The sequence below is a fragment of the Bacillus rossius genome (genome assembly GCF_032445375.1).
Source record: "Bacillus rossius redtenbacheri isolate Brsri chromosome 9 unlocalized genomic scaffold, Brsri_v3 Brsri_v3_scf9_1, whole genome shotgun sequence".
Taxonomy (NCBI): domain Eukaryota; kingdom Metazoa; phylum Arthropoda; class Insecta; order Phasmatodea; family Bacillidae; genus Bacillus; species Bacillus rossius.
Window position 1 is genome coordinate 17,926,864 of NW_026962012.1, and position 16,433 is coordinate 17,943,296.

The 16,433-nt window shown below is 43.2% G+C and overlaps 1 protein-coding gene across 1 annotated transcript in view; it reads left to right on the top strand.

The window, feature by feature from the left end:
* Window positions 1-16,433, top strand: part of LOC134542735 (furin-like protease 1) — a 574,833-nt gene that overhangs the window by 508,251 nt on the left and 50,149 nt on the right. The window contains exon 17 of the mRNA XM_063387231.1: window positions 15,688-15,927. Coding sequence (XP_063243301.1) covers window positions 15,688-15,927 — 240 coding nt within the window. The remainder of the gene's footprint in view (window positions 1-15,687; window positions 15,928-16,433) is intronic.

Consider the following 16,433-nt stretch of genomic DNA (forward strand, 5'->3'; position numbering starts at 1 on the left):
TTTCCTGGTATGCATGTTGTAAATTTATGAGAGTACGTAGAATTTCATTTCTTCAGGTGGGTGTGAGGGCTGTGATAGAACTACTTTTACTGCTGTTTGCTTTCAATTTTTTTTCCATTTGTTGGTGAGTATAGTGTTTTTTTTATTATTATTATTATTATTTCTGTGTGTGAGGGGGTGCTATATATCACCCAACTCCCTTGATGTTCGCTCTTTATGGCCAGTTGCACCATAAGAGTTCAGGCGAGATCTCTAGTCATTAGCTGGTTTGATCATCGTTCGATTGTAAAATTATAAAAAAAGTTGGATTTTATTGATTCGCATAGAGTCGTCTACAACTGCGATCATCAAGCAAAAATTGTGAGTGTGATGTCTGCGGCGGGGATGGAGGAGGGAGTATTGTTGGATAAGGGAATGGGGTGGAGGGAATATGAAATCTGGTCACCTTCTGAGATCAAATGTTCTAGTCATACTTTAAATATTAAAGTTGTTGTTCACTAAAAATACGGAGTTCTGCAAGTTTTACAAAGTTGAAAAAAGTCAGCATAAAGAAGCTATTGTGCTTTTACTGTTTGTGCCACATAAAAGTTGAACATCGTAAAAAAATGTTATATTCTGTCAAACATTTCATACTACAAAAATCGCTAAAGTGAATCATTATTGAGAAACTTAGATACAAATTAAAAAAAAATCCACGGAAAAATGGATGCAATCGGATGTAGTCAGCCCTGTTGGATAAGTTGATCTTTTAATGTCGGTGTCATGTTACACTCCTCAGTCTCTCCTGTTAACTGGGGGTAACTAGTGAGAACTTTGGTTTCTGAAGGCAAAATAATGATTTCGTCTAGACCAGTGGCGGTTTCGTTCCATTCGTGCTTTGTTTTATCGGCGCGGGTTGCCGATCGTCACTTGTAGCGTCGACGATGTAATGAGCGGTAGGGATTTGTAACGTGGCCTTGAGAGAGTGACGAGTACCTACCTACTACAGTACTTGGTTTAATTTATAAAGTTCGTCAGCAAAAAGTAAATTTCCTTAGTGCACGAAGGTAGTTATAGTAAATAACTACTCCAGATATAAATACTACGTAGGTAAGTAAAATAAATATTATCTATATGTTTGGTTTAGGTATGCCACACAACTAACTAATTGCGGATTACTAATTTTACTTTATTTTCGTCACATTGTAAATCTGCTAGGTTTCTTATTAGGTACCTACTGTTGTTTTTAATCATTTTTATAAAACGGAAAATAATGCACATTTCAGTACTTTTGTAGGTTAGGTTAACCGTTTTAGTGAGCAATTAAAAACGAGCCTTATTTGACTTGCATTGTTTGTTTTTTCGGGTTAAACCTTAAGGTACGATTCCACCGGTGTGCTGCACTGTGCTGCACAGTATTTTGGTGGAATCGTACCATTACAACTTAATATTTCAAAGCAGTTATTCTCAACCAATTGAGAGGCAAAGTCGGGAATACATAATAATGTCATTTCGGTGACAATGCAATTGTTTGGTATAATTGAGCAGATTATGATGTATATGTAAGTATAGGTACCTACTTAATAATACCGACGTATTTGGGCTTATTTGATACATCTTGAGTAGTAGATACTTTTGCCGTCATTCCCACAGCTGGCCATAGACCTCACAAATAAAAGCTTGTCAAAACAACACATTTTTATTATTACAAATAAGGTATACATGTAATACATAAGGTATACATAAGATTATACCTGTCTGTATTATCACTAAAACTTTGTTTTCAGGAAAATGCCACCAAAAAGAAAATATGACGACGACTATATTAAGCTGGGATTTACTTCAATAGAAATTAATGGAGAAACTAGACCGCAATGCGTTTTATGTGCAACTGTTCTTTCTAACGACGCTTTAAAACCGGCAAAGTTGGAACGTCATTTGAAGACCGTGCATCCGAAGTTCTGTAACCATTCGCGAGAATTCTTTGAAGGCAAACTAACAAATCTTAAAAAAATGAAACTTGGACCCAGTGGAACAAGTTATTCAACATCTGAAAAAACATTATCTGCATCATTTTAAGTTTCAAAATTGATTGCGAAATCGAAAAAAGCACACACAATCGGCGAATCTTTAATAAAGCCCTGTATGCTCAAAGTTGCAGAGGAGCTTTTAGGCGCGGAAGCTCAAAAGAAAATTCGTGAAATACCGCTTTCTAATGACACAGTTAATTCACGCATTCAAAAAATGTCAACTGATATTGAAGACCAAGTTATTGACAGGATTAAAAACAGCCCTTATTTTGCATTACAATGTGATAAGTCTACCGATGTTTCGCAATGCTGTCAATTACTTGTATTTATTATATTTTTGGAGGACAATAAAATGTTTAAAGAAGAGTTATTATTTTCTCATGAACTTAAAACGACGTCGCAAGGTGCAGATGTTATGAATGCTATAAGTCAATATATGGAGGAACATGGACTTATGTGGGAAAGGCTTGCCGGGTTTTGTACTGACGGTGCTCCTGCTATGCTTGGTTCTCGCTCTGGTCTTGCAGCATTTATAAAAACCAAAAATCCCTCCTCAATTACGACGCACTGCGTTATTCACCGTCAAGCATTGGCTGCCAAAACGATCCCGGAATGTTTCACTATGGCTCTTAAAACTGCTATAAAAGTAGTTAACTTCATTAAAAAGAGCGCACTCAATACTCGTCTATTCAAACAGTTGTGTTCTGACATGAACTCTGAACACGAAACTCTGCTTTTCCACACAGAAGTTCGTTGGCTTTCCAAAGGAAACATGCTGTGGAGGCTGTACGAACTAAGAGAGGAAGTACAAATATTCTTAACTAACAAGGAAAACAAAGAGATGCTAGATCAGTTCTGCGAGCCCGAATATAAGGTACGTTTTGCTTATTTGGTCGACTTTTTTGCGCAAATAAATAAATTGAACCTTCAACTGCAAGGGTCAGGAAATTTGAAGTTGCAAGGCATGAGCAACATATTTGCATATGAAGATAAAATCAGGGCATTTATTGCTAAAATCGAGCTATGGATCAATAAGGTCGAAAGAAAAAACTTTTCTGCATTTGATACGCTCAACCAAATTATTGACGGACTAGGTGCAGATATTAAAGAAGAAATTCAGAAGAACATGATGATCCATTTGACTAATTTAAAAAGTGAATTCAATCGCTATTTTCCTGACTGTGAGGACAAAAGTATTCAGAAACTGATCCGGAATCCTTTCATTGTCAACGTTTCCGAAGTCTCTGATGAAATTCAAGAAGAAGTGATTGAAATGCAACACGACACGAACTTAAAAGATACATTCGAATCAGGAATAAATCTTGAAGATTATTGGAGCCAAAAAGCAATTTCTTTACCAAAGCTTCGAGACATTGCTATACGTTACCTAACTTTATTTTCATCGACGTATCTATGCGAGCAGGGATTTTCGACGCGTCTGATTATTTAAAACAAGTATCGAAATCGGTTGGATGCCACTGCCGACATGCGTTTAGCTTTGAGTAGCACTGAACCAAGAATTCAGAAGTTAGTAAAGAGTATGCAGCCACAAAAATCACATTAAATTAAAATCTGTAACTTTTAGATTTTTGCCAAATAATTAAGAAATGAGTGCTAATTATAAAATTGTGCTTGTTTTCTTTATCAAACAACACTTAATTTAGGTTTTTAGGTAAACCAACTGGGTGATCCCCGGCAAGACATACATTTGGTAAAATGGTCCCTCATATCCAAAAGGTTAAGAATCACTGGTCTAGACATTAGTACCTCTGTTTTTATTTTACTTTTGATTATTTTCACATTATATTATATAAGTTGATTAACAGAAAAACATATAACACGGATTTAAAATCACATTATTAAAATAATGGGCTGGCTCTTATTAGAAAATTAAATATATCTTTAACATAATTTAAATAAAATTCGTAACTATAAACTGAGTCGCAGTCCCAGGATCTTTTAAGTCCTAATGAAAAATTGCTGACAGTCTGATCTGTTCAACGTCGTGATACCATACTAGTCCAGAAAGGATTTTAAAAACTGAAGGGCTGGCGGTTTGAAGGTTGCTGGACGAAGTGAAACTCCTGGCGGGACGTCAGAGGGCCTTAGTCATACGGCCCGTGGAGACTGATCTGGTCCTTGGAATGTGTCCGGTTCTTGTAAACTGGTCCGGTACTTGTATCCTGGTCCGGTACTTGTACCCTGTCTGTGAACAGATCCGAAACACATATGTTCAGGTCTGATTCACAGACAGTTGGTGAAATAGGCAGAAAATGCCTTCTAGTCACGATGATGGTCGGGGAGTAAAGGTAGTAAAAACTAACCAAACAGGGTGATGTCTTCCAAGATCTGCATGGGTGTTGAGCACATTGACCCTTCGCGGACGTTTTATGACAAAAAAAAAGTTATTTATGATAACTATAACATGACTACTCGAGCTAGATCTACACGGACTGACTAACGCCTAAACACTACTGTTGTGGGAATCATCCCTTGTCTAGTTGATCACATCCTAAAAGAAAAAACGGGTAGGCGTCCTGATGATATAGATGCGAAGTAGTCAGTCCCGAATCGCGGCACGCAGTAAATTTGGGGCTGGAGAGACACATAATTAAAAGGCGACGTTAAAGAAAGAAAGGGGGGAGGCTTCGGCTTTAGGACCGAAAGGTTCCAAAGATTACCGAGGGGCTTGTCGAGAAATACTTGTTTCGATATCTCGAAGTTGGTGCTACCGCCCGATGTCAGCGCGACCTACTGAGGTGTTTCTGAACTAAGTAGAGGTCGACTCACACTAGACGACCGGTAGCATAATGGGGCTTATGAAGCAGACTAAGCCAGCGCTCTGGTGGCTGTGGAAGAAACTACGGGGTAATGGTTACTGCGGGAGATGCCAGAGGGCAGGCATTTAGTTGGTGTTGAAACTCCCAGGGGAAGTGATTCGCAAAAGTACCGCCAGGTGACATAAGCATGTACTTTTTGGGACGGGAGTCGTGGCCTTGGGATATGCTAACCTTGGCCGGGGTTAGTGGCTGGTCAAAGCTCTGCGCAGAGTTCCCAGGAAAACTTGGAGAGGTGAGGTGTGTGGGGGCAAGGGGTTCCCCCCCCCCTTTTCTTTCTTAACACAGCGCTCTTAGCCGATAGGCCGTACCGTCCTGGGGCCCCCATGGGCATGGATGCGGATACGCCGCATACACAACCGGAAAGGGCGTTAGAGCTTTTGGCTATACACAGAGGCTGAGGCTACCCATCCCAGCTTATGTACCACCTCCGGCCCCCTACCCCACACAGCTCACCAGAAAGTTGGATGCTCCCTTAGCCCTCCGGAGTTGTCATCACTTCTGGCGCCTACCCCAGTCTCCTGCCTCACACTGGGACTCCTCAATCACCCAGTGAACCCGTGGTCCGGTGGAGGCCTACCCAACCTCTCCCAGCTATCCTGGCTGGTAACCGGAGCTGTCCTCGTCGCTCACGTCAGCACATCAAAGGGCTAGGGAACCCTGATGCTTGCCCCTAAAGCACTCGGGGCACCACTCCCAAGTACGAGTCCTTCCCAACAAGAATCCTGGGCCTTAGAGGTAACCTCAGCGGGGCACCATTCAAACATGGTGGATTTTCCCCGTACTACTACCAACTTTTGGTCTACTCGGCAGACTATTCGCCGGTAGCTTGACCAGACCGTCACACATCAGAGTGCAGCCACGGGGTGTCCTCGTCGCCTCGGAGTACCCTCCGACCCGCCGTACCTCGGCCCAACGGGTTTACAGCCGGTTAAGGCCCGGATATGACGACACTCGTCGGGCGACGACCGCTGTCAGCCCCAGCTAGAAAATGGCAACCACAGTGCCACGGCTGGAGGGACCTCGGGGTTGCCTTGGTACCTCCACCGACTGCTGGGCCAAGGGGGCTCCTTGTGGAGCAGTTTACAGCCCTCTTTTAGGCCCGGTCGCTCGACACCATGACCACCATACCCAGTCCTTCCTTTACCATGGGGCCTGGTCCATTCACTATGGGGCCCTTTGGGGACCGATGCACCGAGGCTCGGCAGTCGAACCCCCCAGAAAGGTTTCTATCGCATCTGCTGTTGCCTGCAGATTCAGCCCTTCCACGATTTCTGGTCTCATACATGCAATTGAGGATGCACTGAGGCTGAGTTGGACCTGGCATTGCCCTCTTCAGTTAGGGAGGTGCTATGACCAGAGGTTGAGGCTACCTATCCCAACATAGTCACCACGATCCTCCCCCAGCAGCGGTGCCAACATGGATGCAGAGGGTTGCCATTTGGTGTGGAGAAGCTATGTAATCGCATCCAACACCCTTTCCATGGACCTGTTGGGTCATGTCTCGGATACTAGAACCGGTAACAGTTCCGACACCTCAAAAGAGCAATCGCCTTCCTAATCGGATAGTGGTAGCCGCAGGGCAGGCAGAGGGGACCTCGGGGTTGCCTGAGTCACCTCACCGACTGCTGGGCCAAGGGGGCACCTTGTCGAGCAGTTTACAGTCCTTTTTTGGGCCCGGGTGCCCGACCTGCAGACCCCACTCCCAGATAGGTCAGGTCCACTCCCGCTGGGCTGCTGATGACAGTGGGAAAGAGACTACAGGACCCGGAGGCGTGACTGTACTTTGGTGAAAATGGCTCACGTCAGGCGAGGTCTTAGAATTAGCCTGCCCTGAGAGCCTGCAGGACATAGCAGTTCTCGTCACGGGTCGGAGGCGGATTACAGGCGACGTTCGTGCGCCAAGGCAGGAATAAACGGACACCAGTCTGACTCGCAAAGACTCGGCAAAAATCGGATCTTGGGCTGAGAAATATTGGGGAGGCAGGCCTGTCAAAGTTTGAATGGGAGTGTACAGGAGGAGGAATAGTTTTAAGTTCTTTCAGCAAAAGAATGACTGGAGACATTTATTTTTAAAAAATTCAAATTTACTATTGCGCCAAAATACTAGTTGGCGGTACAGTCAATATATTTTTAAAAAAATATGTCCCCTACCTAGTGCAAGGTGCATTGTATCTACCATCTGGACGACTTGGCCAAGTTGTGGCTCGGCACTTGGCTCAGCCCGTGGATCGGCACGTGGCTATCTCGCACAAGCCTAATCTTGTCGGCAAGGAACTCTGCCGCCCGTGCAGATGTCCGCACTCGACTCCCTCCGCTACGCCGCCTCGCTGCCCGCCCGATACGTCACACCACACGGAACACTCGCACACGGCCGAAAGTATAACACACGTGGTTCTTTTCATTGTCGTTGCAAATCGAAACAAATACTGTAATTCTTATAGACCATTTAATATAATCGAATTGATTAAAAATAAGTTGAAAAATAATAACAAATAAATCCACTATAACATGTTAAGGGATGCAACAGTGTTTATATATGTTTGGATTTAAAAGAGCCTGGAAATAATATGCAAGCTGACGATTAAAAAATCATAAAGTGAAGCAAAGTGTTTTTTTTAACCTGGTTTATTAATTACGTAAAAGGTACAATAACATTAGTGGGAGTTGTTTGTGTCTGGTAGATGTTGTGTACGTGCTGAAGTGCACTGTCGCTCTGTGAGGCGCTGCGCTCCTTGACACTCAGGGAGAGCCACTCTGCGCGAGTGGGCTCTCATATTCCACGGCACGGCGGTGCCGCCCGACGGCCACCACCCCCCGCCCCCCACTCCCCTGGGACCTGCCCCCCTGCCCACCCGCCCCAGTCCGCCGGCGCCGTACCCCGAGCTCCCGAAGAAGAGCAAGAGCAAGAGCAAGGTGGGCAAGTCGGGCGGCGCCAAGCCCCGAGGAGAGGTGCGGCGGCCGTCGGCGCCGCCTCCCTCGCAAGAGCCGCCTCCGGCCGGGGGCAGCCTCACCATCCTGCTGCAGCCGCTGCCCTCCGACACCCCGCGCGTGCCCGCCGTGTTCCGCCACTACTCCAAGGTGCAGTCCCTGTACCCCATGTACCCGGTGTCGTCGCCCAAGCTGGGACCGGCGTCCTTCCGGCCGGCGGGCTTCGTGTCCGGCGCCGGCCTGGACCTGCTGCACGGCGACCCCGGGCGTCCGCGGCCGCCCCCAGGCAAGCCGTGTCGTAGCTGCATGCGTGCGCTGGCTCCGTCCCCTCCCCATAGCCAGCTCACAGCACTCTCTCTCGTGCCGCCCCCAGGCAAGCCGTGTCGTAGCTGCATGCATGTGCTGGCTCCGTCCCCCTCCCCATAGCCAGCCCACAGCACTCTCGTGCCGCCCCCAGGCAAGCCGTTTCATAGCTCCATGCGTGCGCTGGCTCCGTCCCCCTCCTCATAGCCAGCCCACAGCACTCCCTCGTGCTGCCCCCAGGCAAGCCGTGTGGTAGCTGCATGCGTGCGCTGGCTCCATCCCCTCCCCATAGCCAACTCACAGCACTCTCTCGTTCCGCCCCCAGGCAAGCCGTGTGGTAGCTGCATGCGTGCGCTGGCTCCGTCCCCCTCCCCATAGCCAGCTCACAGCACTCCCTCATGCCGCCCCCAGGCAAGGCGTGTCGTAGCTGCATGCGTGCGCTGGCTCCGTCCCCTCCCCATAGCCAGCTCACAGCACTCTCTCGTTCCGCCCCCAGGCAAGCCGTGTGGTAGCTGCATGCGTGCGCTGGCTCCATCCCCCTCCCCATAGCCAGCCCACAGCACTCCCTCGTGCTGCCCCCAGGCAAGACGTGTGGTAGCTGCATGCGTGCGCTGGCTCCGTCCCCTCCTCATAGCCAGCTCACAGCACTCTCTCGTGCCGCCCCCAGGCAAGCCGTGTCATAGCTGCATGCATGCGCTGGCTCCGTCCCTTCCCCATAGCCAGCTCACAACACTCTCTCTCGTGCTGCACCCAGGCAAGCCGTGTGGTAGCTGCATGTGTGCGCTGGCTCCGTACCTCTCCCCATAACCAGCTCACAACACACTCTCTCGTGCCGCCCCCAGGCAAGCCGTGTGGTAGCTGCATGCGTGCGCTGGCTCCGTCCCCTCCCCATAGCCAGCCCACAGCACTCCCTCGTGCCGCCCCCAGGCAAGCTGTGTCGTAGCTGCATGCGTGCGCTGGCTCCGTCCCCTCCCCATAGCCAGCTCACAGCACTCTCTGTTGCCGCCCCCAGGCAAGCTGTGTCGTAGCTGCATGCGTGCGCTGGCTCCGTCCCCTCCCCATAGCCAGTTCACAGCACTCTCTCGTGCCGCCCCCAGGCAACCCGTGTCGTAGCTGCATGCGTGATATGGCTCCGTCCCCTCCCCATAGCCAGCTCTCAACACTCCGTCCCCTACGCCATCAGCCAGCTCACACCACTCTCTCGTGCCGCCCCCAGGCAAGCCGTGACGTAGCTGCATGCGTGCTATGGCTCCGTCCCCTCCCCATAGCCAGCTCTCAACACTCCGTCCCCTATCCCATCAGCCAGCTCACACCACTTTCTGTGCCGCCCCCAGGCATCCGTGTCGTAGCTGCATGCGTGCGCTGGCTCCGCCCCCCTCCTCATAGGCCAGCTCACAGCACTCGCTCGTGTGTATTCGTGTGGCATGTATGAGGCGTGTCATCACACATCTCACATATGTGCAATTCTATTTCAGCTGTAATGTAGAATATACAGTTCAAGTAGTTTAAGAAACACCGTACAGCTTTTTTTGGTTACTTTTATCTTTGATTTGCAAATTTAGTTGTATATAGATATGTTTTTTATTTTAACGCATGTTTCAATTATATGCACATATATTTGTCTGATTTTATCCATGCACGGGTAGACAATGAATGATTAGTATTATTACAATTAAAATTAAAATTACTTGCGTATGCTACTCTATGCTGTAAAATTATTCTTAGATACAAACATCGATTTTATGTACTTTTTGTATGCACACCGTAGGCCTCTCGGTTCACACCTATTCTCTGCTCATGTTTCAGTACTTTATTTCTGCTCATGTTTCTGTACGTTGTCGGAGGTCTAATGTCAGTACAGCCTTAAAACATTCATAGTTTTGTATCAATGTAAACTGTATGGTCATAGATTTATTTACATATTTTATTTACGCTCTGGTTAAGTTTGATTGATTCATTAACTTGGGTTACTTTAAATCCAAGAGGTCTAGCTCCTAAAGCACTGAGTTCAATTCCGAATACTTAAACTAGGTGTGTAAATTCCCAGAATTACTTGTTAAAAAATCGATTTAATTAATTACTTTGGATTATATGTTATTAGTCCGGTAAAATTAGACAAAAATAAGAATGATAAAACTTACCGATTTGCTGAAAATCGCGAAAAACCCGTTTTTGTGACCTTTGACTCCGAGTAAATTTTTTTCCAGGTGTCGGATCGATGAGGACTTTTTAGATTTCTTTTATGATGGTGTTTTGAACAATCCTACCAATTTTTAGCTTGGTGCGAATTTTTGTACCCTCAGATGTCTAATTTGACCGGACTATATAGTTTTACCTACTACTATTATTGAAACGTTTACGTTTTTTAAAACATTAAGTTGTGCCATTACAATTTTTGTCGTATGCGACGTGAAACTTTTAAAAGTTCACACTACACAAAGTTCTACAAAGATTTTCAGTTGATATTATTAAAATCTATAACTGGGACTTTCTTTTATGCACATTTTGTACTATAATGTGCATTACAATGTTAACACTTCAAACAATAATGTGAATATCCCTGCTCATATTTAAACTAAGAGACCTACTGTGATGATATTCAACATTCTTGGAGCCATCAATGGATCATAAAAGGTTTGCCTTATGCTTAGTATAGGACCTAGTATAGGAGTAGCCTCCGAACCACTAAGGAGTACAGACACACTACTTAGCGTAAGTCGAAATACCATTGAGTCTTATCGCATCCCCAGCCGATCGCATCTCATCTAGTCCTAATTATCTTGGGGCGACTGAAATGCTGCACCTTGGAAGGGCAGCCCTTCAGGATTTTTCTGACAGTGGTTAGTTTGTAAAGCGACTGGAAGGGCAGCCCTTCCAGTATCTTAAAATGTGTCTATTTTCGTAATTTTATAATCCTGAATTGTTGCCCCTTGAAAGGTCAGCCCATCAGGATATCTTTTTTTGAAAGTTTGTCTGAATTGTTGCTCCTTATAAGGGCAGCCCTTCCGGATTTTTCTGACAGTAGTGTTTTTGAAAGGTTGTCTGAATTGTTGCTCCTTGGATGGGCAGCCCTTCAGGATTTTTCTGACAGTGGTTAGTTTGTAAAGTGACCTAACCTAACCTAACCTAACCACAGTCAGAAAAATCCTGAAGTGCTGCCCTTCCAAGGGGCAACAATTCAGACAACCTTTCAAAAACACCACTGTCAGAAAAATCCTGATGGGCTGCCCTTCCAAGGGGCAACAATTCAGGATTAAAAAATTACGAAAATAAACACATTTTAAGATACTGGAAGGGCTGCCCTTCCAGTCGCTTTACAAACTAACCACTGTGAGAAAAATCCTGAAGGGCTACCCATCCAAGGGGCAAAAATTCAGACAACCTTTCAAAAACACTATTGTCCAAAAATCCTGATGGGCTACCCTTCTAAGGGGCAAGTTTTAAGGATTATTTAAACACTTAAAGAAACATGTTTTCAGAAATTGGATGGGCTGCCCTTCCAGTCGCTGTACAAACAAACCATTGCCAGAAAAATCCTGAAGGGCTGCCCTTCCAAGGGGCAACAATTCAGCTCCCCCCTTATCTTAACCAAGCAGAACATCCCTTATAATCACATCCTATTGTCTATAGTATACTCTAAATTTTATTATAATTAAATTAGAACAAGTTCAAGAATGGCTAAAATTTTATGACACAGTATGAGCTTTTTTTCCTTTGAAACATAATGTTGAAAATGTGGTATACATATTTTTTCACTCAAAAAAACCAAGTGTGATAATATTTCACATAATACCTTCTTTAGGCAAGAAAAAATTAAATTTATTCATATTGATAATTAGTTCTTTTAAAAATACTTTTTTAAATTTTATCTGAGAAATATACATACGTTCAAAGACATTATTAATTTTACATTCTATTCATCCCACGCCTCTAAGTTCGTGAAATATAGTTCATGTTTTGGCAATCTGCAAAGCAAGTATAGGTCTTCACCTATCGACCAAAATATGTTGATATTTCCACGATGTGTAATTAATCTATTCTGGTGTACCATCTTCCTTATATTTTAAAATATCTACAGTTTTCAACAATATCACCTATTAATAATCATAATTTTCATCATCCCAGTGGTCAACATCATCATCCTCATCGTTATCATCAAAACCGTGAGCACTAACATTTCTTATTATTTTATAGTGAGATTTTTAATTTTATGGCTCAGAGTTTTATTGCAGGCTTGACTTGAAAGCTTAGGGTGCTTCTTCGTTATTGTTTTCAAGTTTATGGTTTTGTAAAAAGTATTCTCATTTTCTCTAAACTGTTGCTGTCATTGCATCCAGTATTATTGGATAATTCAAAGCTGCGCTAAAAAAATCCAAAAGTGAATTATTGAGGAAGGCCAGCATCTTCATGTTTCATATTGGGAAATTAAAAGAATTTTTCTTCCTGTAGTACAGTGGCTCACTTACATTACTTCAATTATGGAATCTCAATACCTTTCATGTATTGCCCAAGTGTGGATATTTTTATCAATTCAACATAGATTCCGCCAAAACACTGACTATTTCTTAGCTTACGATAAAAAAAATTTCTAAACAGCTTTTGATGGTATTTTTTTAAAATCATCACTTTGTTCATTTTTAAAACATAACTTAAATACGTAACATATTCTGTAAAGGACCCTTTGCATAATTCCCTTATCATGACGTCGATCATACTTGGTTTTAGTGAACGAAATTCCTCAGTACTGATACATATGGTGAATATGGCACTAATGCTATTTTGGGAATCACACTAACTTATATTGATAAATCAATGTAATCTGCTTCCATTATTTCAATAGTACATTTTTCATCTCACAATTATTTCTTATTTCTGTTTAATAGTGTATAATAGAACCTTCTGAGACATAATTCAGGTCGATGATTGAGAATTGTTGACGACGTCTTGGATTGTGACGTCACGGTGTCCATATTGAATGAGCTTGAACTTTCACCATGATCTTTACCTTTGAATTTAATCTTGAACTCATCCGTATTCTAAGAATCCGTTATCTTTAAATGCACAATATAAAAATTTTAGATTTCCCACCATCTTGTAATCGAGTGCCCTATTCAAAAATATTTCACGTTTCGCTACGGTAGAGCCTTTTTTTTTTGTTATTTTGAATGATGTCACCATTGAAACTTTTGTTAGAGCCACCATCTTGAAAAACCATAATATTTATCCACAATATTCGGGAAAAATTTTTAATTATTTAAATACAATTTTAATACAGTTTAAAAAAAAACGCACTAACTTCATGGTTTCATGGTTCAAATTCAGTGAGGGCTAAAAAATGGCGACAGGATCCTTCCTCCACAGAGGCTAACAGGCAACTGACCCCCAATGTTAATGCCAAGGCAGATATTATGTCAGCTAGTATGATGCCATAACAGCCATCTTAGATCCACCATTTTCATGTGATATAGGTTGCTGCTGGCATATTAGTTAAATATTTACCTACTCTAATGCAGTAGTATTTATTATCATAACATTTGCAATCTTGTCGGCCATCTTTGCCACCATCTATAAAATCTGTTATTAATACCTATCAGAAAAAAAATCCAAAAATAAATAAATAAAAAATCCATTACTAAAATAATTATTGCTTTGATCGATTAATGTCTGTAATTTTATCCTTGGTCAGGCAAAAAAGGTAATTGAACTAAATATCACATCAGTTTAACATAAACAAGTGACAGGCTCAAGAAATAAAACGACAAAATTACAAAAAGTATATTAAATATATTTTACAAGTACAAAAACAAGAAAATTACTAGCGTTTCCTGATTTCTGCATCTGCTAACCACAAATTAAAGCGAGGCGGAATGACTCTTGATGTATTATCGTTAATTTCTTCGTTTGAGAATCTTTTCCAGAAATTACATGTCAGGATACATAGTAGGCTGAATTTTTTCGGCATAGAAGCCACCGCGTCCTAGGCTCCGATTCGCGAACATGAGTTTCACGGGAATGTTTAGGACTCCAGTTTGCAGTGAAAACTTTCTCGAAGATGCCTTTCTGCATGGAGATCCGCACAATGTCACCGATGTTAGATTAACACTTTAGTGGATCTTTCTTCTTCGTGTTGGAAAGCATTGTTAGTACCAGGTGATGGTCTTTTATGACTTTAAGGCTTCATTTATGTGGTAAAAAGCACAGTGGACTGGTATTCGCTCACTAGTTTCGGCAAGATATCCAGCCACTTGTAATTTCCGTTAGCTGGTAACTGCACTAAATTTGGCGCGCAAAGTTATGTTAAACATTTCGACAATGGAGGATTTGACACTACTAAATGTAAAGTAGTATTAGATAAACTTCATCAAAGCCCAGACGGTCACAATGTATAATTAATTGCCGAGATTCGTTTGCAGGTGCGACTGAATACATTCAATGCAAAATTGTCTGAAATGGTATTGGTTACATTGGTCGCCTTCTTCGATTTCTCAAGTCTGGCCCAAGCGAACTTCCTATACACCTAGATTACAGTTAACATGTACTTGGAATCTTTATTCATTTGAGAACATGGTCTCTTCTCAACAAGGTCGATACAATTGGAATAAATCATCAAGTCCACACACTACGACTTTGCGACGAAGGTATCTCCGTCTTGCAGGAGTGTGAAGTTAGCGAGCGATTCCGGTTCGACACATTGTGTGTAACCAGCTACCCTAAATGATTCGAGTATGTAGACTATTTCGTTGATGTGCGAATAGTTTCCTGCACTGAGTGAAGCCCGCAGGAGTCTTAGACGATCGATAAATTCGTTTGGATCGAAATAACACTTGAATAAAGACGCTTTAAATATTCCTGTGGTTTATTTATATAATTTAAATGATGTGTGTCGCTCTTTGGAGCACAATGAGATGTGAAAGTTCTCGCCTTTTTATAATACGATGTGTTCTTAAATTTGTGTTGGTCTCCACTTTAATGCTTTAAATAACGACGTGTTGAATTACGCAATAGTTTGAAACTTGGAAACTTAAATTTTGAGTTTTTCGATGATTATTAATGTGAACTCGGTGACAACATAATAAAGTTGTAAAATTACAAACAATACATAGAACAGTAACTTATAATAAAATAATCTATAAATACCTGTGAAAAGTTATTTTACTAACTCTTTCTTTCTCCAATTGAAAATTAGATTTTCGTCCAGTTCGGTTACTACAGCCGAATGCTACACAGGTCATTTTCGTTTATCCCACATCTAGTAACATGAAAAAATTAAGGTAGCAGTCATAAGGTTATTTGGGGGGTGATTGTACACATGCACACGTGCGCCACTTATTGGATTTAATGTGTTTTTAATTTGACAAGTTACTGGTGGGGTTTGATTTGGCATCACAAATTAAATATTAATTTTTTTTTTTCAATTGGCTTATCGTTGATCCAGAACCAGCACGGTCCACCTACTCACTTTCGTCATGTTTGTTGATCCAGAACCAGCACGGTCCACCTACTCACTTTCGTCATGTTTGTTGATCCAGAACCAGCTCGGTCCACCTACTCACTTTGAGCCGAGAAGGAGCGAGATGAATGTGACGTGTGATGTGTGGCATGTGCAGGCACGCTGGCGCGCTGGGACCTGGTGCTGCACGGCACGGAGGCGGCGCCGGGGGCGGCGGGCGGCGGACCGGCCGCCCCCACGAGGCGGCCCGCCCCCGGGGGCAGCACGGCCCCCGAGTGGAGGCCGCCGCCGCAGCCGGGCCAGGCGCGCAACGACGTGCAGCGCACCACCACGGAGGACGACGGTCCCGCCAGCTCGGGCTGCCTCGCGCTGGCCCGGAGCGGCCTCGACTGCATAGGTTTGTTGTGCCTTGCGCTGCTGCTGCGGACAGCCTCTAGCTAACTGCCGCCCCTCCCTAGACACTTCTCTGTTGGTGCTAAATATTCTCCATGAACGAACCGAAATATTTCATACATTTTTACTGACACTTGTTGATGTTTGTATATGTAAAAAAAAAGTTATCGATCCCATCAGTGGTTTATATTTGCGAATATTTTGTGTCCGGCGATAAAGTGTTTACATGTGTGTGACTCGTATCGTTCTACTCGGGTGGGTTGGAAAAATTGTTTTGTTGTACTGTAAATTATATTTTCTGAAATTGCACATTTATGTTTACATGAACATTTATGATTTTTGTATAGTTGACTTCAAAAAATTATAATTTCTGCCTAGTTACTAAAAAGACTAAATTTATTGCTGAAATATAAATAAAAAATAAAAATAAATAGCAGAACATATTTTTCTCAAAAATATTTGGGTACGGCCTACAGTTAAACCAGGTCTGTTGCAAAGTGTTTTAAAAAG